Raw genomic sequence first — 21,739 nt, 5'->3', positions numbered from 1 at the left:
TTCTCTAACACCATATACAAAAATAAACTCAAAATGGAGTGAAGACCTTAACGTGAGACTGAATACTCTAAAACTCCTAGAGAAAACATAGGTGGAACACTCTTTGACATAAATCACAGCAGTATTTTTTTGGGTCTGTCTCCTAGAATAATGGAAGTAAAAGAGAAAATAAACATATATGACCTAATTAAACTTAAAAGCTTTTGCACAGCAAAGGGAACCATGAGGGACACCTTCGTGGTGACGGGGCAGTTCTGTATCTCTGTGGAGTGGTGCTCACACGAATCTGCACCTGTGATCACAGGACTCAGAAGTGCACACCGTGTACCCTGGTGTCAGTGCCGCGGTTTCAGGATTTTAGTTCGATTGTGTCAGGTGTCACCAGTGGGGGACATGGGGCCTCTTTGTACTGTCTTTGCAGCTTACTGTTAACTCATTATTGCTTCAAAATGAATTTTTTTTAAAACACCATTTTGGCATATCTTTTTCTTTTTTTTTTAACTGTCTTTTGGACAAAATATTTTCCAGAAAGAGTTTGCATGTACTGTGGTTTATGGAAATAGTATAAAAGCTAGATAGCCTGAGAAGTAACTGGGTTATTTAATATGTGGATTGAAGTGCTTGTTGAATTTGTGTATATAGTCTGTCTTCTTTTAAATGCTACTTCAAAATAGTATCTATAAATTTAAATTACTAGGGGAGGGTATAGCTCAGTGGTAGAGTGGTGCCTAGCATGCAGAAGGTCCTGGATTCAATCCCCAGTACCTCTGTTTAAAAAAATAAACAAATAAATATAAGTTTAAATTACTGAAGTTAAAGATTCTTAGGAGTTTTGTTTTAATTTGTGAAAATATTCACGTGATTGGCTTTGAATTATTTACTCATTACATAACAGAATACATCTGTTAAATGTAATCTTACTGTGTTCTTTTCAGTTGATCATATTTAAATATCATCAATTATGAATCATATCATCATTATGAATGTTACATTTGGAGTTACTGTTTGAACAGGTTTACTGGCCAGCTCCCTCATGAACAATACTGTCATTTTTTTTTTTACCAGTATTCTTAAACATCCAAACATTCTTCAGTGTGTTGGACAGTGTGTAGAAGCAATCCCCTATCTTCTCGTGTTCGAGTTCTGTGACTTGGTAAGTTTCTCGTAGAAATTCAAGGTCAAGTATTCAGAAGTTTTTACTGAAGTATTTTTGACAGAAGTGCTGGGTGAGGGACTGCTTTCATTTCTGCCCAAGGCAGTTAATTCCAAAGAAAAATGATTAATAAACTCGATATATTAGCTTTCAGTGGATTACATCGCAGCCCCTCCCATCTCAGTGGCTGGTGAGAGCAGAGTGGGCCTCACTCATCTCATGCGGTGACTGCGTCTGCTGCAGCTCTGTTCAGGCCACGTTCATCTCCACCCCAGGGTCAGTGTTCTGCCCTGTGTGTGGATGCTGGGGGAGGGAAATGTGTATTCTGGTGATCTGTACTGTGTGTCTGCATGGATCTTTTGGGTCAAGTTTATGAGGCTGCTCACATCTCCTGTTTCCTCCTGATTTGTGGGGAGGGCTCGGGGATAGAGGGAACCTGGGTCAATTTTCTACCAGTGATTGAGAGGCATGTGAAAATACCCTGTTCTCATTATGAATTTTCCCCATTTTTCCTTATAATTCTAGTTGTCATGCTTCGTACATTTTGATACTCTGTTGTGTCAGGGATACGGAATTAAAATTGATATAACTTGTTGTAATTTGAAACTTTTATGTAAGGGCTCTCTTTAAGATTCAAAGTGTTACTTTAGATAAAATCTGTTTTACTGATACTGTTATAGTTATGCCAGCTTTTGGTTAGAATTTGCCTGGTTTATCGCTCTCAGTCCCTTTCTCTGGTTTACGTCACTTGTAAATAGCTTATTGTTAGAATTGTGTTAATCTGTCGATCTAGGTCACTTAACACGAAACATGTAGCCCATTTATGTTTGTTGTATCTTTGAGGCATTTGGAATGTTAGGTACCTGTTTTGTATTATTTTTCCTACCTCTTTCAACTTTTCTTTTTTGCTTTTTTTCTAGCCTTCCTTTTTTCATTTTCCCCATCTACTGTTTCTTAATTTTGTTTATGGCTACACTAGAAGTTGCAGCATGCATACTTAATATAATGAAGTCAGTATATTTTAATCAATATATTTACCCTCCCCCAGAGAAGCTGGGACCTCAGAGAGCTCTCTCCATGTAAGGAGACTGGAGTTAAACCTGCTTTTCGGTGCCTGCCCCACGGTTTCTTCCATCATGGGGGGCACTTACTGATGGGGCACTTGCTGTAGAAAGGCAGCATGCTGTTCTCGAGGGACGCAGGGAGAGAACTGCTCGCTGTCCTCTGGGTCTCCTGCTTGTGGGAGCAGGCGTGTGATGGCTGCCGTTTAGCCTGATTATTTAATAGAGGCGTGAGTTCTCAGTGGAGTTTCTGATGGTTTTATTGCATATTTTGTTTTGATTATCTCAGGATTAGCCGAGCTCTATGTGTGATCCCCGGTTATTATAATGTGGACACACAGCTCCTTTTGGTCTCGCTCTGGGTGACCAGGATGAGAGTGAGCCCTGTGCTGACACAGCATTTGAGGAGAAAAGACCAAAGATACGTTTTCACAATGATGAGACGAGTCTGCTTGTCAGAGTTCTACTTTTCTGAGATGTTGAATGATGTCTTTTCTGGGTCCCTAAGCTCCTGATTCTGATTATAAGTAAAAGTCGGAACGCTCTTCGTGAGTGACCGTAACAGGAATATGGCAGGAATCAGCACCCTCTTGGAACAGCGCGTGTCCAGGCCCGTCGAGGTGGCTTGTGAAACCAGCTCCTCCGCCTCGGCATTTTCTTCCTCCCCCGCTCCTCCGCTCCTGGAAGCCTCACCAGCCCCCCCGCGGCGGTCCGGGTCCTGGGAGTAGGAGGAGACTCCGGCTGCTCCGCCCGGTGTCTCCTGAGTGCGCCAGGTGGTGGGCTTGCTTTGGGTGCTGTCCTGATTTGTGTTTTAATGAAGTTGCCTGGTTTTCTTGGGAATAGTTGGACCTGCCTTATAAAGAAACCCTAAAACATCACAAAAGGTGCAAATAACTCCTTTGCAGTTACCCTGAATGACCCAGTATCGGCACGATCCTAATATTGTCATTGTGCAGACGTGACTTTATATAATAAATCCGTGTCTTTTGTTAACTCAGCATTCTTTTCATACAGGTTTTCCCCGGCACGTGCAGATCTCAGATTTAAGTGCAGGTTCTCCAAGTACTCACACTAGACTAAGTAGTCAGACATGCATATTCACTACCTAAGTTTCTGTTGGCTTTCTGTCTTGGGATGAGGATTATGGCTACAGCCCTCCAGAATTAACAAAGGTGACTTCTTGAAACACATGTGTTACATGACCCTGAGTCATACTGGGGGGATGTTCACTCCTGAAGGCTGAGCATCTGGAAAGAGCCCTCATCCCCACCGCAAGCTTTCGTGGGCAGTGCAGAGCTGTTGTCTGCTTTTATTTTGGTGCACCACCCAAGGGTATATTGATCAACAGTAAATGTTTCAAAACCAGTAAATTTTCCTCAAAAAATTAAGACAGAATTACCATATGATTGGACAGTTTCACTTCTAGGTACATATATCCAAAATAATTGAAAGCAGGATCTCAAAGAGATGTTTCCATGCCCGTGTTCATAGCAGCATTGTCCATACTAGGCAAGAGGTGGGAGCAACCCAGGTGTTCATCAAGGGATGAACAAATAAGCGAAATTCGGTTTCTCCATACAATGGAGTATTTGTCAGCCTTAAAAAGGGAGGAAATTCTGATACGTGCTACAATATGGATGAACCTTCAGGACATTATGCTCAGTAAGCTAAATTGCAAAAGGACAGATACTTTGTGATTCCACTTATTTGAGGTCCCTGGCGCAGTCACTTTCAGAGAGAGAGAATGGCGGAGGGGTGGCGTGGGAAGGGTTAGCATGTAATGGAAACAGACTTTCAGCTGGGAAACTGAAAGGAGCTTTGTGGACGGACGGTGGTGATGGCTGCACAACAGTGTGAATGTACTTAATGCCACTGAACTGCACACTTAGAAATGGTCGCAGTGGTATATTTATGCGTCACCGTTTTTACCACACACACATGCATATACAAATATTGGTAATTATTATGTAAGGTGCTGTACCAGGTGTTACCTATACTAGGGGGAGGCTAGTGTCACCTTGGGAAATCCATCCGTCAGCACTTGGAATGACCAGTCTTATATCAAAGTGAAGGCTGTTAACCCAGGGAGCCCTCCCCCTTGCCCGGTACTGAGGCCACATTATCTCCTCGGGCAGTTTTGTGCTCATCCCCTCTGGTGCCTGGTAAATTTCAGAAGGAACAGGCTCCCCAAGCAGCAAGGGCTGGGGCTTCGAGAGGGGGCACTGGCACCGAGGTCTGGTCCCCTGGGTTCAGGATGTGCAGGGAACCAGGTGGCAGAAACGGTTGGGTCGTGTTGGCCCAGGGAGCTGTAGTGGACGCTGGACTGCAGGATGTCCCCAGCACTCACCAGAGCCCTGCTCCCAGACTGGGGGCCCCAGACCCTCCCAGAAAGAGGCCAGCCTGAGCAGAGGGGCGGCATCCACGGCAGAACCGCCCACTGGCCAGAGTCCAGAGGACAGAGTCCAGAAGCCCAGGCTCGGTAATAAGCAGCTGCAGCCACAGTGAAAGGAGCCACTCTTCTCGTGTGCTCTTAGTAGGTCAGGAGCTGCTCAGTGAGCGCTGGCCTTTTCCGCCGTCACCAGGCAGTCATCACGCTCGGGATAACATCTCTGATGTAGAAAGGAGAGAATTTGTCCTCACGCACTTAAGTAATTCCTTGTGAGATGGGATTACCCATCTCTTTTTGAAAAGCACTTTATCTCAGAATTTTTAAGAGAGAAGATGAAAACTCCTCTGAGTTTGGTAGCTGAATGGCAGTGGCCAATGTGTCAAGCTGATGGCGCAGCGTTGGTGAGACGAGAGGCAACTGCAGGGCCTGTGTGCAGCCTGTGCCGTAGAAGGTACCCTGGGCTGTCACGTGCGTGTCCCGCGAGGAGACTGGGGATAAAGATCACTCATTCAACAGAAATGTATTGAGCACCTCTTAAGTACAAAGAGCTGTGCCCAGTGCTCTGGGCAACAAGGGTGAGTCACCCCAATCCCGTGCAACGCCCTCGGGAACGTGGGTGAGTCACCCCATCCTGCCTTTCCTGCCTGTAGAGCCAGGTGGGCCTGCCTCCAGATGCTTGTCCTGCCGCTTACTTGTGCATCACCTTGGAAAGTTCCCTAACCTCTCGTGGCCTCAGTGTAGACATCTGAAAGGTGGGCATGATACTGCCTACCCCGTAGACACAGTAAAAGTGCTCAGGAGATGGTAGTTACTTTTGTTCATTTTTACTGTCTTAAATTAATGGATCATAATTGAAAGGTTGGGGTAGTTCTGTACAGCAGCTCCAGCTCGGCTCATTGGGGAAGGCTTCACAAAGGAAGTGGCATTTGATCTGAGTGTGGAAGAGCGGGTAGGTCGACTCTGCTCAGCAGGAAAGGATCACGGGAACAGCACGAGCCAGGCAGGGAAGCCGGATGGTGGGTGAATCATGGGAGCAGCGGGTGGGCCTGCGGGGCTTGGAGGCTGGATGCGGAGAGCACCGAGCTGGGAGAAGCAGACTGGCATCCACTGGGCAGGATCTGCTGGCAGGGTAACAAGCAGAGACCAGCCACCTGGGGGCCAGACTGCAGGCCGAGGTGGTAAAGAGAAGGAAGTGGATTAAACGTCTTGTCTTCCTTAAGTCAGCAGTTTCTTCAGCTCTCTTACCTTCAGCTCTGTTCCTGGAGAGGAAGGCACGGGCCCCTCACTTGGTCTGCTGGTGAGACGCCAACCCAGTGACCGTGCATCTGTCAGAGGCGGCCGGGAAGAGCCCGGCGGGAGCAGCCACAGCCGAGCCTGTTGGGGCAAGGGGTCTGCTGGAGAGTGGGGGGCCAGGAGATGGGGGCAGCCGGAACAGAGCCAGCTTCCTAGGAGTCTGAAGAGAGGAGGACGTGGGGTGGGAGCCAGCACCCAGTGTGGGCGCTTGCTGGTTCTTTGTGGGGTGTCTCTGCTAGGTGTTTGAGCAGAGAAGGGGCGGACTCGGAGAGAGACTGAGCAGGGCAGGCACGGGGTGAACAGTCCAGGGTAACGGTGTGAGAAAGAGTGGGCACGGTCAGAGACCCTGAGGGAGTTAAGAAGCGGCGAGGCGTGGCCAGGAGGCTCCAGGGCCTCCAGCTGACGCCGGCGGCCCATTCCGTCAGGGGTGCTGAGTCTGTGGCTGTTGATGCCGTTCTTTCATCCTTTGACTCAAGTTTGTGTTTAAAAACAGATTTTCCCCCCACATCCTTCTCTTAAACGTAGGAAGGACTGCAATATCTTCTTGTTGGGTTTTACACCATGTGGAAGCTAACTTGCTGTTATCAGTGTCCTGCAGGGGCCCCCCTGGCAGCTGGTGGTGGGATTTAAGGGGACACTGTGAGTGAGTGTTGAAAGGTCTTCGAATGACCATTCAGGTTGCTGTTCTGGTGTCTATGAGTTCCTAGTCTTGCACTTTGCTGCCATCTAGTGTCATAAATTATTCTTTCTGAGTTTTTTGGGCGGGGTTTGTGGAGGAGCTGGGAAATTTTTGAGACTTGGATAAAGGAAACTTTATTTTAATTCAGAATGCATTGCTATTCTCTCAGTGTTTTTTTCTTTATAAATAATGAACCAAAGTCATCATCCCTGTCTACTCACTAAGCATCATTAAAACATAAATAAAATAAGCCAGGTACCTAAATACAGCTTTATCTGTAGGATAGAATGAATCAATTTTTAATACTTACAGTTATAAACATCTTTACTGTAGAGACTTTATGCTGATTTCTCTTTTAAACGGTGGTACCAAGAGAGCTCCAAGGTTCTTTCTAGAGCCCAGAAATGACCCTGGACCCTCACAGCCCATCACACGACTCACACACAAAAAAGTGACTGGGCTCCCCGGGCAGCACAGATGTTAGCTCTCCCTGGGTTAGAGCCGGGCTTGCCCGGGTTGTGCTGACTTTGCCTCCCCCGGGGCAGGTGAAAGGAGAGGCTTTTAGTTTTGCCGAGCTGGGAACATTCGGAACATTAACATTCTTAGGCAAAATCCCCTTCTGTTTACTGTGCTTTATCTTCTGGTGAAATTTGGGGAGTGGACTGCTGTGGAGAGAGATTTTAGGAACAGTGAGTGGTAGTGAGTACTTTTGGATAACCTTGAGAAATACCCACACCCACTCGGCCACTCCCGCCTTCACGGCCGAGTCCCTGGGGAAGTGTTCGTTGTCCGCCAGCAGCTTCTGCTTGCTGTGAGACTTGGCTGGATGCCGCGCAGCACAGTCCTCCTCTGTGTGGGGGTAGCTCTCCCTCAGGTGGATGTTGCAGGAAAGAGGTCAGACAGGTGAACTCAGGTTGTCATTTCCGGGTACTGTGAATCAATTTGAGCTCTCTGTTTTCCTAGTTCGCTTCTATATGGGCTGCTTTGTGAAAGCTCCATTAGCCTCTAGGCCCAGCACTTTTGCTAGAGTTTTTCTGGGTTGTTTAATTGTCATCCAAACCTGTCTTTATTCTCCCCACTGCCACACTGGGCAGAGCCTCCCCTGGACAGGTGCAGGTGGGGTTGGGGTGGAGAGGGGCACGCATTTTAAGTGGGAAGAGAGGTGTCTGTTTCTCCCTGTAATTGTGACAGGAGCAACAGGAGGGAGGACCATGTTTGGAAAGAAGGAAGATTTAGATGTGGGTGAACGTGCGCCTTGGTCCTGAGCGGGCAGTTGCTTCCCTGACAGCAGTGTCGATAGGTCTGGGAGAACCCTACAAAGCCGTGTCGTTGGCTTTAATTTACTTGACATTCATTCTTATAAAATAATTGATTTGATCTGCATACTACTTTAACTCACTCACCAAATAGAATTTTCTTGACAGTTTGTCAAACTGAAGAGGAGACATACAGCCCCACTCTTTATTAGTCTGTGGCCCTAGGCAAATTTCTTAACCTCCCTAAGCGTCATTCCGTATCTGAAAAGTGTTTTAAATTGCAAGAGTTAATTTGAGGTAACAGGTGTAAAAATTCCCAGCACGGTGCTTGGCACAGTGTTCAAAAGTTCAGATGGTAATGGTTATTAACGTCAGTGTTATCATTCATATAGCAATTGTTGAAACTGGGAACAAAAACAAATTTATATTCTTGCTGTGGACCTAGAGGTTACATTGGAACGTACTTAGTATTGAATGTGGACAGCTGTTGGCAAAGGAATATTGTGCTTTAAAGTTTGATTCTGAGGGGAGTTTAATTAGCTTGCTGTCTTCGGTAACAATCATAAGAAATATGAGAGTTTTGTTGGTAAAGGAAAATTTCCTTCCAGAATCTCTTTTGACTCAGATATAAAGAAAACTGAAAGCTATTGGCATGCTTTCTAAATGTTATTGACTGATTATATAAAGCTTTAATTCGGAATTAAATCACATCCATAAATAATCATGTGGTAAGCAGAACATGGAAGATTTCCTCAAAAGTGTCTTTCCCAAAACAGATACACTGTAGATCCCACAGACATACAGTCCTTAAAGCCGTGAAACAAAAGCAGAGTAGGACGGCTTGACCCTGCACGAATACCTGGGGAGCTCGGCCCTGGAGCACCCGTGTGCTGGGTGTCTAACGTGAACCTGTTCATTTTCCTGCCCGTGCAGGAAGAACGGACTTGTTGAAATTAACATCGTGAGTTTCTGGAGTGACTAGAATGTTCCTTCTCACAGTGATCTCTGTGCAACACAAGGCCGTGGGGAAGCTGGCAGAGACCTGAAGCAGTTACCGGCACTGAAATACTTTTTCCTCCTTTCCACCCATTTTCTTTCCTTCTCCCCTTCTCTGTTGCTCACGAGTGCTTTGGCGGTAGCCTTCACGATGCAGTGTTCTCCTGGAATCCTTGAAGGCAGTGCCAGTGGCCCCTCTTTCACTCTCTGCATCATCTCTTAGTTACCTGGAAGTTTCTGTACTTCTGCACTTAAATTGTGCACCATCGCAAAATTATCTTTTTTAAACTTGTTATACATGTGCTTATATAACAAGGGTAAGCTAATGTTTAATTTAGAGTGATCCTAAAAGGAGAATAGTGTTTTCTCTACCTTTGAGATATTCGGTTGGAGTTGCTTTTTGTCATTTCACACTTGTTCAGTGTGGGATTCTCAACTAAGCTCAGACCTAATTCATTCCTAATAAATAACCTTGGTAATTTATGTCGGCTAAGGCACCTGTTCAGTTGCTGGTCTGCTCACCGGGTCCACTTGGGAAACTGAACCAGACTCATTTTCGCAGGGCGATCTGAAGGCTTACCTGCGGAACGAGCCCGAGCCGGTGCAGGGGGACGCGCAGACCATGCTGCTGCAGAGGCTGGCGTGTGAGATCGCGGCGGGGCTGGCCGCCATGCACAAGCTGCACTTCCTGCACAGGTGGGTCCGCGCACAGGCGCTCGTCCCTCCGCACAGAGTTTGTGGAAGGGCCTGCAGAAAGCTTCAGGAGGAGGGCTGTGGGCTGAGCTCTCGATTGGTCAGGTGGACGCTGTCCCCTGCTTCCCAGTGTCAGAATAAGGGTTGAGCTGCCTTCATTTAAACCAGTGCTGGGGAGCAGTGTGTCTTAATACAACCTGAGGTCTAGAAATGATTTCCAGAATTTCAGAGAATGTGAAAGGGTGCACGTGGCTCAGAGTCAGCAGTCAGCAGTCGGGAGTCAGCCTCCTGACGGCTCCCGTTGCATCCTGGTCAGCTGTAGTCTCTGGCTTTGACCGCCAGGTTGCACGGCGTGTCCCAGCTCACATTCCTGAGAGAGGAAGAGGGGACCTGATGGGCTGGAGTCACTGTTTTCAGAGACGGTCACAGTGTTGGGTCTCCAGACAGTGCTCCAAGAGACCTGCCCATGGCCGGGCCCGTGATCAGGCTTCGTGTGTGAGCAGCACACCTGTTGGTGTAACACGTCCCTGTGCAAACCTTTCTGGTCCAACTCAAATGGCTGCAGCACTCTGGAGCACACTGTGTTTGGTTCAAACCATTGATGTAAGTTTTGTGATCAAAACAATTTAAAACGAATCACAGATGATGATTCTGTGAACCCAAAAGGAGATTTCTGCTTATTTTCCTCCAGCCTTTTAAGCTCTGATTTTTGTTTAAAATATGTTTAAAATCATTTCTCAGGTCTCTGGGGAAACCAGGCAGTGTCTGTTTAGTTGATTTTAAATCAAGTCATTTAATTCTTTAACAATCCAAAGACCTGAAAAGGAACACCTGTGTGTGCTGATGTGGCGGGCTGTCTGTGAAGTATTGTATATTTTTTTAAGGCAGGTTGCACAGGACTATATTTATAATATAACACCATTTTTAAAAAAATAAGAAAACACCTGCTTGTATTTGTAGGGGGGTGTGTGTGTGTGTGTGTACAGACTCAGAAAAATGCCAGTCAAATTCCCAACGGGGAAGAAAGAAAATTAACGTTTTTCTTACATGTCTATCTTATTTGACTTGCATAGTGGGCCAATCATTCTGATAAAGTGCTTTTTAAGAGACCCAAAAGATTGAGTTTCTTCAGGCCCACGGCAGAAGCCCTTACACAAAACTTTAAAATATAAGAATCTATTTATTTTATAACTGAGAAATCTTACGTTTTGTTTCTTAATCTCATAACAGGTTAATACCCAGCGTGTTTGTGTTACTCATCTTTCATAAAACACAGATGGTTATTACCTAATACTTGGGTTAGGAATTTTTAGATTTTGGAGAATGGAACATCTAAAACGAGTATCACATCAGAATTAGCAGCATAAAGTTATCAAAGACAGCCAGAAACTGTTTAAAGCCCAAGTAGGTTTTTACTGTTGCATTTTAAAAATTGGTAAAGATGTCAGAGTAAATGTTATCTTCTGAGAGTTTCTTTAGGTTAAAGTTTTACTTCATTTGGAATCTTGTGAACTTTAGAACAAATAAAGATGGTAAATCACATGGCTTGGATTTTATTCAGGTAAAAAATCTCAAGGTGAAGAAAATTCTTGAAACCACTGACAGCTGTTTCATTTTGGTTTTGTTTGGGTTTTTGTTGTTGTTGTTAATGGAGGCACTGGGGGTTGAACCCTGGACCTCGTGCATGTGAAGCGGGTGTTCTACCACTGAGCTATAACCTCCACCCCTTAATTTTGGTGTAAGAAGTAGCTACGTTTTATGTAAAATTTCCATTTGGGGCAAAATTTTGTGCTTTAAGTTTTTTGGTTGGTAGCCTGTTGTATAGCATGTTTTTAACCTGGATTTTAGAATATTTATTGGCTGACTCAAAGTCAGACTTCCTGCACTGGTTGAAAATAGAGCATCCTGTGTGTCCGCCTGGAAACTGATCTACTAAAGCACCCCCAATTAAATTTTATTTTTACTTACTGTCTAAGAGGGGCTTATGCCTGGGTCTTGGGTAGCCCGCGTCTCTGCAGTCACACGTGACATTTGTGAAGGCCTTGTACACAGTGGAAGCTGCCAGTGTGTTGTGCTCCACACCAGTCTGCCCTGCTGGCCCAGAGCCTGGGACTTCCTGTCCCAGTCCGTCCCTGTTCTTGAAGGAGCAGCTCCAGTGAGAAGCCACCAGGTCATTGCAGTGAGCGTAGTGCAGGGGCTTCCAGTGGTGATGTGGCCTCGAGGGGGCTCGTGCAGCTGGAGACCTGTGACTGTGGCCTTGAGGAGTTCCTGGGTGACGGTTGTGTGTGAAGGAACCACTTGAGGATTTGCCCAGTTTTAAAGTTCTTTCTGTAGAGGGTAGGTGTCCAGTGTTACAGGAGCCGGGCATTCACATCACCCAGTGTACGTAAGAGGCGTGCATCAGAGGATTAGGAGGGACAGGCTGTGGACTCGGGGGCTGTCTGGGTCCTGTCACCAGGGAAGAGAAGCATGATGCCAGCTGACTTAATAAGCAGGGGTGGAAGCTGTCCAGACTCTAAGTGGTCTCTTGGTGCCACATACTCTTCCTCCTGTACCTCCCTGAGCTGCATCCCACCTGCAAGTGGTCAGTGGCAGAGTCTCTTCACCACCCACGTAGGCATCTGTTATTAAAGCTTCATGGCCGCCAGCCGCAGAGTGGTGTGGTGAGCAGCCCAAGATGGGGTCCGAGCTGGGTGGCCTCTGCCAGGCTTTACTGGTGCAAGCCACATCACCTAGGCCTCCTGAGCCTGTTTCTTCTATGAGATGGGGGTAGTCTTGCCCTGAAGTGCTGTTCTCAAGGTTAGATAAGGCGTGCCATGCCAGGAAGAGTATCCAGTAACTTTGGATTGTTTTGCTTCCCGTTCATTCCTCTTTTGATCAGGAATTGAGGTTACTCAGGAGAGCGTGAGTAAGTGACTAAAAGAGGAGTGGGTGACTTTGAAAATGGCTCCAGCCACGTTGAGCCGTTAGAGCAGTCTGGCTGGAGGTGGGTAAGCTCTTGCCCCAGTGCACTGAGAGCGAGTGGTGATGCTTCCTTGTGAATCGGGATGGGAGGCTCTTTGGAACTCTCTTCATCTGCGAACTCTGCTCCCTGGGTCGGCCAGCTCCGCTCACGTGGCTGGGTCCCGTGCAGCCACTGACAGCTGAGGCGACAGTGAGTGCTGCCAGCCACGGGGCCCAGGCCAGAGCTCTGAGAGCCTTTCAGGGCTGAATCGCTTGGCAGCCTTGCTACGAGACCTGTTTTTCAACCTGGAGGAAGAGTATACTGGGTATGTTTGTATTTCCTGACCCAAACCAGCTGCTGACGTCAAGAAGTTACACCTTTGTGTTTTCCTGTTCTTTAGCTTGGCATGTTGTTGGGCTTCAGGGAATATTTATTTTTACCAACTTTGAATTGAATTATATCATCATTTTGAATCTGGGTAACACTTTAACGTTTTGAAAGCATTTCATTAAAAAAAAATGTTTATCCTTATAAAGACTTTGTAAGTTAACCCTTACAGGTTAACCTCTTTTTTTGGTGAAAAAAACTGACAAGTGAGGCTCTGATGTGTTGACTTGCCTGAAGTCACATAGTTCTCAGTCGTGGAGCCAAGACGAGCTCCCAGGTCTTGACTTTGTGCAGTGCTTTTCCCACTGTGCTGTAGTGACTGGGACGGCTGGGGTGAAGGAGGGAGCCGGGTTAGAAGAAATTCGCCAGTCACACCAGCCATCCTCACTGCAGCTGGTTGTCGGGTGATGGAAAGCACGTCCGTTTCCCTGAGAACAGCAGCTGAATTGTGTTAAGAGTCTCACAGCGTCCTTTACAAGGACAGCCAAAGGCCTTTTGCGTAGATGACTCTTCATCTTTATCCAGGCCTCTCATGAAGACCCACAGGGAACATGTGTGAGGAAGGAGGAGGCTGGGGCCTGGTGGCTCTGCTGCTGGCCCACTGCTGGGACCCTGGCACCCTGCTCTTCATTCTGGTCTCAGCGGGGAAGTGTTGGGAAGGTGGAGGGGAAGCTGGACTGGACTGTCGGGCCTGGAAATGCTCGTTGGCAGTGCTCCAGGACGGAACCTCTGCTGGCCGAACCCACCAGGCCGTGCAGTGGCAGCTGTGGGTCTGGAGGCCTCCCACCCTCCTGCCCCGAGGGCCCTCCCCCTCCTCCCTCCCTTCCTTCCTTCCCTTTGAAACATAGGGACCAGTCCTCGCCTTGAGATCAGTTTCTCCAGGCACACCTTGCCTGATTGCACTTCGCAGATACCACAGTTTTGTACAACTCGAAGGCCTGTGGCAACCCCGTGTCCAGCGAGTCTGTCCACACTGTTGTCCACCAGCATTTGCCCACTTGGTGTCTCTGTGTCACATTGTGGTAACTCTTGCAGCATTTCAAACTTTCTCATTATCGTTATATTTGTTACAGTGATCAGTGGTGACCTTTGATGTTACTATTGTAATTATTTTGACTTTTTTTTAAGCAGTAAATATTTTTTAAGTAAGGTTTGTACATTTTTTAGACATAATGCTATCGCACATTTGACAGACCACAGTGTAGTGTAAACAACATTTTTCTATGTGCTGGGAAACCAAAAATTTGACTCTCCTTATTGCAAGATTCACTTTATGGCAGTATTTCCCGGTGTGCCTGTGCGTTGTTTGTGAGGGTAGAGGTGTCCCGAGGATTTCTCCAGACGCCTCTGTGGGCCTGATGGCTTCTGGATGGAGCCCTGTGAAAACGCTGCTTGCAAACATAGCGTAGAGAGAAGTTGAACGCAACTGACTGGAAGTGAGATCAGCGTGTTATTGAGGGCCTGGCTGGTCACATGTCGTCCTTGATGGTTACTAATGGTGCACAGTGGAAACGCTTACCCTGGCAAAGTCACCTCAGTTCTCTGTGCCTCGGTTTCCTTTTCTGAGAGTGGGGAACATAATAGTGCCCACCTCAGAGGTCTGTTGTGAAGATTAAATGAGTTAACACGTCACTTGCTTAGAGAAACATGTCGTGTAAAGTAAGTGCTTTGTAAACATTGGCAGTTATTTTATGACTGAATCACCGTTGTTAATGTACCGAGCTGTCATTGAATTATGTCGGCATCCGCTGGTGCTGTCATCAGCCTCGTGATTGTTATATTTCAGACGTGGGAGCTTTGGAAATTAACATCTTTGAAAAGAATTTAATAATTAACTCAAATTTTTAGACTTCTATAGTCAGGTAAAGACAAACATTTAAAATTTGGGACTATAGAAATTCAGTCTCTGGTAACTTGTACTTATGATTTAAAACTATAAATTAGGTACCTGGTTCTGTTTTAATTTAGTGGCTTTATTATTCATATGCCAGTTGATAATTTAGAAGATTCTAAGGGCTAAAGCCAAAATCCAAAAAAAGTAATCTGTTGTCTATATGGGGAGTTCCTTTAGAAAAAGTAGTTTTTACTTTTCAAGTGATGTGTTTTTGAAAATTAACTTGTTCTTAGATAAACTTAAAATGAATTGTTTTAAGTAAGTCTTGAAAACAACTCTGCCTCTTTCTTGGAGGGGTGGAGTTTGGAACAGGTGAGAGTGACTTGGTAACGGCCTCCTTGTAATGCTTGCATGTCTTTGAAAAAGGAGTTAAAAAACAAACATTTTTTAATAATGTTGATTATTTTGAGCTGCTTAAAGTTGCAACTTTATTCATCTTTACTTATAATGAAATCGATTGCTACTAAACTATTACTCAGGTAATGCAAGTTATTATTTTAAAAAAGCCTCAGACAACTTAGCCAATTTAGAATTCTTTCTTGGTTACTCTCAAAATATTAGGAAATGAGCCATAAGTCTGGTATTAATGCAGAACAAGGTACAGATGTGGTCAGTATTTAACCTTAGCAGTCGGAGTTATTTGCAAAAAGAAAAAAAATCTGATCATCTCCATTCTTTAAGTAATTATGAATATGGTATTACCTTCTTCCATGAAAAAGGATTTTAAAGCTTTGATTATGAAGCAGGGAGCTCAGCACACTCACTACCCTGATTACTCAAGAAGGCAAGCCTTTTTCCGTGGCAGTTTCACGCCACGTTGTCCTGGTTGTTGGTTCACTTGTTCTTGTGGTTCACTTCACCCTTTCTGTTTTCAGTGACTTGGCCCTGCGGAATTGTTTTCTTACCTCGGATTTAAATGTGAAAGTGGGAGATTATGGAATAGGATTCAGCAGGTACAAGGTAAGCCAAAGGCGTAAAGGTTCTCCTCTGTCTGATTTAATTTCACAGTCATAAAATGGTCATATCACAAAATGCCACACCCTTTTGGAAAGGCATTAAACAATTACTGCCCCCTGAATAATAAAATATACGTGTCCTATAGCTGTTTCTCTGTTACATGTTCAGTAAAATTTTGGCTCAAGTCCAGTAAGCTTGGAATTTGGATTTTTCGACTCTGTCATAAGTATATCCCCCAAGAAGGTCAGTACGTGAGGTTTTTACTTGTGTGTGTTTGCAAAGCTCAGCTGAGTGAGGCAGCGTGGTGTGGGGCCGGAAAACACCGTGCAAATATGAGTTGCTTATTCATCTACATCGTAGCTCTGGTGTCTTGAGTGCTTGCTGTATACCAGTCAGGCACCCTGAAGTGCTTGCCTCCCGATCTCACATAATTCTCACTGTAAAGGGAGGCAGACCTAGTGTCACCCTCGTCTTACGGATCAAGGGGAAGCCTCAGCGTGTTTGTTGCCTGCCCAGAGTCACAGAGCTGGTAAATGGTTGAATGTGGACCTCACCAGTCTGTGTGATTCGAAGCCTGCACTCTTACTCATTAACCAGCACCGCGCCCCTGCTCGGGGATAAGGCCCAGCATTTTTTGAAAGGTGTTTTTGCTCAGAGTTTGTGTTCTGTGCACCAGACACAGCGTACCTTCCTTTTCCAGGAAGGATGACGGGCGAGTGCTCGCGGCTCAGAGACCAGCTCATGAGGCCCAGGAGGCTTCAGGGAAACCCTCACCCGCCTGTTGCCCAGAAAGTCTGTCTCATGCCCACTTCTCTTCCTGACATGTTTTTTGGGTGGAGTATGTGTTTTCTGAGCATGACCTGGATTAAATCATTGAGCTCACCAAAAGTGTTATAGAATTCAACATTCTGTATGCTTTCTAATAAAACAGGAGGATTATATTGAAACAGATGATAAAAAATTTTTCCCTCTGCGATGGACTGCTCCAGAATTAGTAACCAGCTTTCAAGACAGACTACTAACTGCAGATCAAACTAAGTATAGTAATATCTGGTACGTATCGATTTACCATTCTGTTAGGCTTTGGTTGGCAAAGCCCTGACTTCTTTCTTCTCGAGCACTTTCTTAAAGGAAAGTAACTGAGTAAGACGTAGGAACGTAAGAGTGCCTGACGGTGTGAAGAAGTCAGTTTATTGACATCATAGTTGTTACCACAGTTGTGATGATGTGATTAACTTTTCTCTTCCCCATTCCACAGTAATAAGCTCCCTAAAAGTAGGGCCAAGGCTGTTTCCTGTGCCTTCCACAGGGCCTAGCTTATGATAGATATTTAATAAATCTTTACTGAAATGAAAGGAAAAAACAGAAAGAGGTTTGGACCATTAGGTAATACTGAGGTATGGGTCAGCTTAATGGAAGTTGAAAAAATGTAAGTGTTTGACTAACAGTTTCTGTTGCAGCTTTCTCAGTGCAGACGTACATTTTTTGTGTATGCTCTTGTCCTGCTTTTTCTGTTTCCTTTTTTCTCGTCTTGCCTTCTCTTGGATTGATTTTTAAAACCTCTTAGTTTGGGAGCTGTTCACTCTGTTCCTATCCTTGTGTTGAATACCCTAGAAATGACAGCACGTGTATTCACTTGACTTAGTCTAATGGTAGTTCTTACCTTGGCCCTCTGTCTGAACAATACAAGGGCCGCAGGACATTTTAACGTACTTTATCTCGGTTTAGCCGTACCCCCCCACGTGGAACTGTATGTCATTCTTGTTGGGGATCTTCATTTTCCTTTTAACCTCGCGAGACATTATTTTTAGGTTTATCCACGTAGTGAAATCAGTTTGCCTTTTTTTTTTTTTTTCCAATCTCAGACCTTCCGTCTGGGGTCATTCTTCTTTTGTCTGAATTACGTCCTTCAGAGTTTCCTTTAGTGAGTTTCAGCTGGTAACAGAGTCTCCGGTGTCTGTGCAGGCCTGAGCATACCTCTGTTTTGTCCTCACTGGTGAAGTGTACTTTCACTTGATGACAGTTGTTTTCTCCCAGCACATTGAAGATCTCATTCCACTGTCTTCTGGCTTCCATTGTTGCTCTTGAGAAGTCAGCTGTAAGTCTCCCTAAGCTCTTTGAAGGTAAAGTGACTTTTTCTCTCTGGCTGCTTTTGAACTCTTCTGTTTGTCTTTTGGTTTTTTTAGTTTCAGTATGATGTGTATGGGTGTGGATTTTTTTTTAATGCTTTTCTGCTTGGAATTATTTGGCTTTTCAAATCTTTGGTTGGTGTTCTCAGCCCTTACCCTTCAAATATTTCCTCTACCCCATCTTTTCTCCTTTTGGAAGTCCAGTTAGACATGCATTATGCCTTCTTGCTCTGCCTTCTGTCTCTTAATCTCCCTCTCGTGTGTTCCAGCTCTTTGACTCTCCATGCTGCACTCTAGATAATTTTTCAGATCTGTGCTCCAGCCACTAATTCTCTCTCTCTCTTTAAAATTCTCTCTTCACCTGTCTCTATTCTTCTATTAAATCTCTATAGAGTTTTATAGTTCAGTTACTGGCTTTTCAGTTTTAGGAGGTCTATTTGAGTTTTTAAAAATTTGTCCCAGTGTTTTTAATAACTAGGTTATGGTCTACATCAGACAGTTCCAGTATCTAAAGTCTTTTGGATTTGATCTTGCTGATTCTTGTTGGTGCCTTGTTTCCCTGGGGACTTTTTTATAGTGAGGATCTTGGAAACCTAGAATCAAGAAACACTCCTCTAGAGAGGGTCCGTGTTTGCTTTTGTCAGGTACCTGAGTGTCCTGTCAGGTAAGGACCTGCAGTAGTCCTGGGCTTTGTGTATTCAGCTTGAAGTCTCCTAGCACGCTCAGATGGTCTGAGTTTGGGCTGCAGAGCCAAGGAAGGACCAGCTCTGGGGGGCCCCCTTACACCACCCCCCGCACTCACTCACAGCTCCTCAGTGCCAAGGAAGCTTGCCTTCTAGGCTCCTGAGGTGGGGCAGGTTTATTCCCCCTGTACAGAGGTCCCATGAGACCCCTTACCTGGGCAGGTCCTGGGCTTTGGCCTGTCTACCACCACCACCTCCTGCATCAAGCCTGCATACCAAAGACACAGAAGCCCCAGTCAGAGGTGCCTTTAGTGTCTCCTTAGTTCTCTAAGTTCTAGATTCTTGTCCAGGTAATTCCTTGCTATCTTACCTGCTCTTTGATGCATGTAAGAAGATGCCTTTTATGCTTCATGTTTTGACTGTTCTCAGCAGGGTGATTGACCTGAAAACTTAGCTTGCTTTCCAGAGACAGAGCCTGCCCCTTGTTTCTGACGGGTTGAGAAGTCTCTGGTGGCAGGGCTGGCAGGGGTGCCGGGGGTGTTGCAAGGGATCTCTCTCTGAGAGTCCATTGGAAGCGGGGATGAGAGCTACAGGACGTTCCCCACCATGAGAAAGGCTCGCTGGTCTTCCGGGAGATTCGAGCTAGTGCGAGGTGAAGAGTCGGAGAGACGGGAGTGACAGGTGATGCCGGAGCTGGCTGTCCTGAGGAGCCTGGGCGGGACAGGATGGAGAGTAGAGAGCCCCACGCAGGGATGGGCTCGCAGAGGAGATACAGCTCATCTCTCCCTGTGGCCTGTGTGAGGAGATAAGAAAGGGTGCTCTGGAAAGACGTTGGAAGTGGGCGAGTGGGGAGTTGAGAAACCCCATGCTACGTGCTCTCTGAAGAACAGGGTGTGGGGGGCAGGAGAGGAGTTTGGCCTGGGGACAGGCCTTCCTGGGAGTTAAATCAGGAATCTGGAGAGACAGAGACAGGTGGAGGTGTACACTCAAAGGCAAACCAAGCTCGGTGCTGGCGACACTCATGCTGCTGCTGATCATGTATCGCCTTGGTGGTCTTTGGCATTTCATGTGAGCCTCTTATTTTTCTCAGTTAAATAAGTTGGAAACTCCCTGACATCACTGATAGGGTCCCAGAACGGCCCTCTGCCCCTCGCAGTTCTGTGCCCATGAGAAGACGCTTCTTCCTTCTCACACTGGATTGGGAGCTTTAGGTCCTTTTATTTCCTTTGATAGAAGTGCCCCTCTCCACTTAGATACTGAATTTGTTGATTTTCTCTCTGATTTGTGAAATTAGCACCAGAGAATTTAACTCGTAAGTTATGTTGTACTCTACAATGTCAAGTAATAAACTTAGTTACTCAATACAGCTTATTACACACACATGCGTTTTGGTGGGTGTTGTTCGTAGTCATGGAAACTGTCAATACCCAAAGGGAGCTTTGTAAAGATGCAGCCTCCTAGGCCACACCTGCGTCTGCCAGCTGAGTCCTCGGGGGTGGGTCGCACGTTCCAGTGTCCAGACGACACAGGCGATCAGCCAGGTTGGGAGCCGCTGCAGAGAACAGACTGTGGTACCCGACAGAGGGCAGGGGGTGGTGGGAGAAACGCAGGGAGGAGAAGGGGAGGCGGTGTTCCGTCTGACTTGAGTGGCCAAGGCCATTCCTTGGGGACAGCGCTGGGCACGCAGGCGAGTAGGACAGGTGGAGAGAGGGTCGCCCTGCCTGCGGAGACGGCCATGTACCTGGAGGCACCGTGTGGCTTGGGCAGGTGGCCTCTTCTGGCACAGTAAGGAGGGGATGTCCTAGGAAATAGCGAGGCCCCCCAATACTCAGGAATAGCTACAGCAAGAAATACAAGGGCCAACAGGGAAGAATCACTCATTTAAAGGTTTCTACTGTTTATTACTATTGTGAATGGGAATTTTTTTCCCACCCAAAATCTCAAAATTCAGTGTATTTATCTTGTATCTAGCCATCTTGCTGAACTCTTAAAAAACACTGTAATGATCTTTCAAGTAATTTCTTGAGCTTCGAAGTTGATGGTCACATTGGCGCCTCCTGTAATTATGCCTGTGATCTCTGTCTCGTATTGTTTTGCATTGGCCAGAACTCCTGAAGTAAGATTCCATTAGTAAATCTGATGAGGTATCCTTGTTGTGGTCCTCATTTTAATAGAAATGTCTGTTTTTAAATCATGTTAAAGAGCTATCTCGAATAACCTTTCCAGTAGACACTTTGTGTTTAAAATTACTAATGACTGCACAAATTAAAATGTGGGTATGAAAAATTTGACATCTGAAGGGGAAAAAAACTTTTCTTTTTCCCCCAGGTCCCTGGGTGTGACGCTTTGGGAGCTTTTTGAGAATGCTGCTCAGCCTTATTCCAGCCTTTCCAACTTAGATGTTCTCAATCAGGTCATTCGAGAGCGAGACACGAAACTCCCGAAGCCCCAGCTGGAGCAGCCTTACTCGGACAGATGGTGGGTAACCTTGTGTCACGTTCTCTCCAAAAGATAAGGGAGTCCTGTCGCCGCTGGGTGTTAGTTATGTGTTCCCACTTTGTAAAGAGTGAATGTTATGAAAGGCAGCCACTTAAATATATTTATGACTGATTTTAGAATTAACATCCTTTTTTTTAAAATTCAATGCTATTGTTGAAAAAGGTGTAGAACAAGCAGGAATTGATATATTACGTGTAATAAGAAAAAATATTAAGTCTGAACTAATTAGAAAAGTCCATTTTGCGGGAGTTTCCTGTTGTGGAGTGCTTTTTCACTGAGGCTATTTGTGCAGGTGACACTGGACGTGTGAGAGGAGGGTGGGCGGCCTGGACAGGGTCACATTTAAATTGGCAGTGGAGACTAGTTTGCCTAATGTGTGTTGACATTTGCCAACAAATTTGCTGCTTACGAATCTTCAGGCCAGTTCTCACTCTGTTTCCAGTTATGATCGGGTTCACTCGTGGCGACGCCTCTGTGTCACCCGCCCCCAGCCAGCAGTGCCCCTGAAGCTTGCTGCCCCTGCCGTGGGCGTTGCTCAGCCCCTCCACTTGCTAGAACCAGCTCACTCAGAATAACTGGACACTTAGGCTGTAAATCTGATACTGTGACGTCGTCCGTGTCTTCCCATCTGATCGTGGCTACGGTGTAAGGTGCTGGCTGTGTTGAGGCCAGCCTCCGAAGACCCAGCCCTGGCCGCCGCCTTCTCTGGGCTCCTTTCTCTACTCT

At 45.9% G+C, this 21,739-nt stretch overlaps 1 protein-coding gene across 3 annotated transcripts in view; it reads left to right on the top strand.

Annotated features, from left to right (window-relative positions):
* The window catches only part of LMTK2 (lemur tyrosine kinase 2), a 79,095-nt gene that overhangs the window by 43,017 nt on the left and 14,339 nt on the right, over positions 1-21,739 (top strand). For all 3 annotated transcript variants that reach the window (XM_072943327.1, XM_031676731.2, XM_031676730.2), the window contains exons 6-10: positions 1,066-1,153; positions 9,390-9,523; positions 15,621-15,705; positions 16,634-16,755; positions 20,843-20,992. In XM_072943327.1, the coding sequence (XP_072799428.1) occupies positions 1,066-1,153; positions 9,390-9,523; positions 15,621-15,705; positions 16,634-16,755; positions 20,843-20,992 (579 nt within the window). The remainder of the gene's footprint in view (positions 1-1,065; positions 1,154-9,389; positions 9,524-15,620; positions 15,706-16,633; positions 16,756-20,842; positions 20,993-21,739) is intronic.

This window comes from Vicugna pacos, chromosome 18 (genome assembly GCF_048564905.1).
Source record: "Vicugna pacos chromosome 18, VicPac4, whole genome shotgun sequence".
In the NCBI taxonomy this organism is placed as follows: Eukaryota; Metazoa; Chordata; class Mammalia; order Artiodactyla; family Camelidae; genus Vicugna; species Vicugna pacos.
Note: the sequence above shows the minus strand (reverse complement) of the source record. Positions and strands in the feature narration are given on the sequence as shown.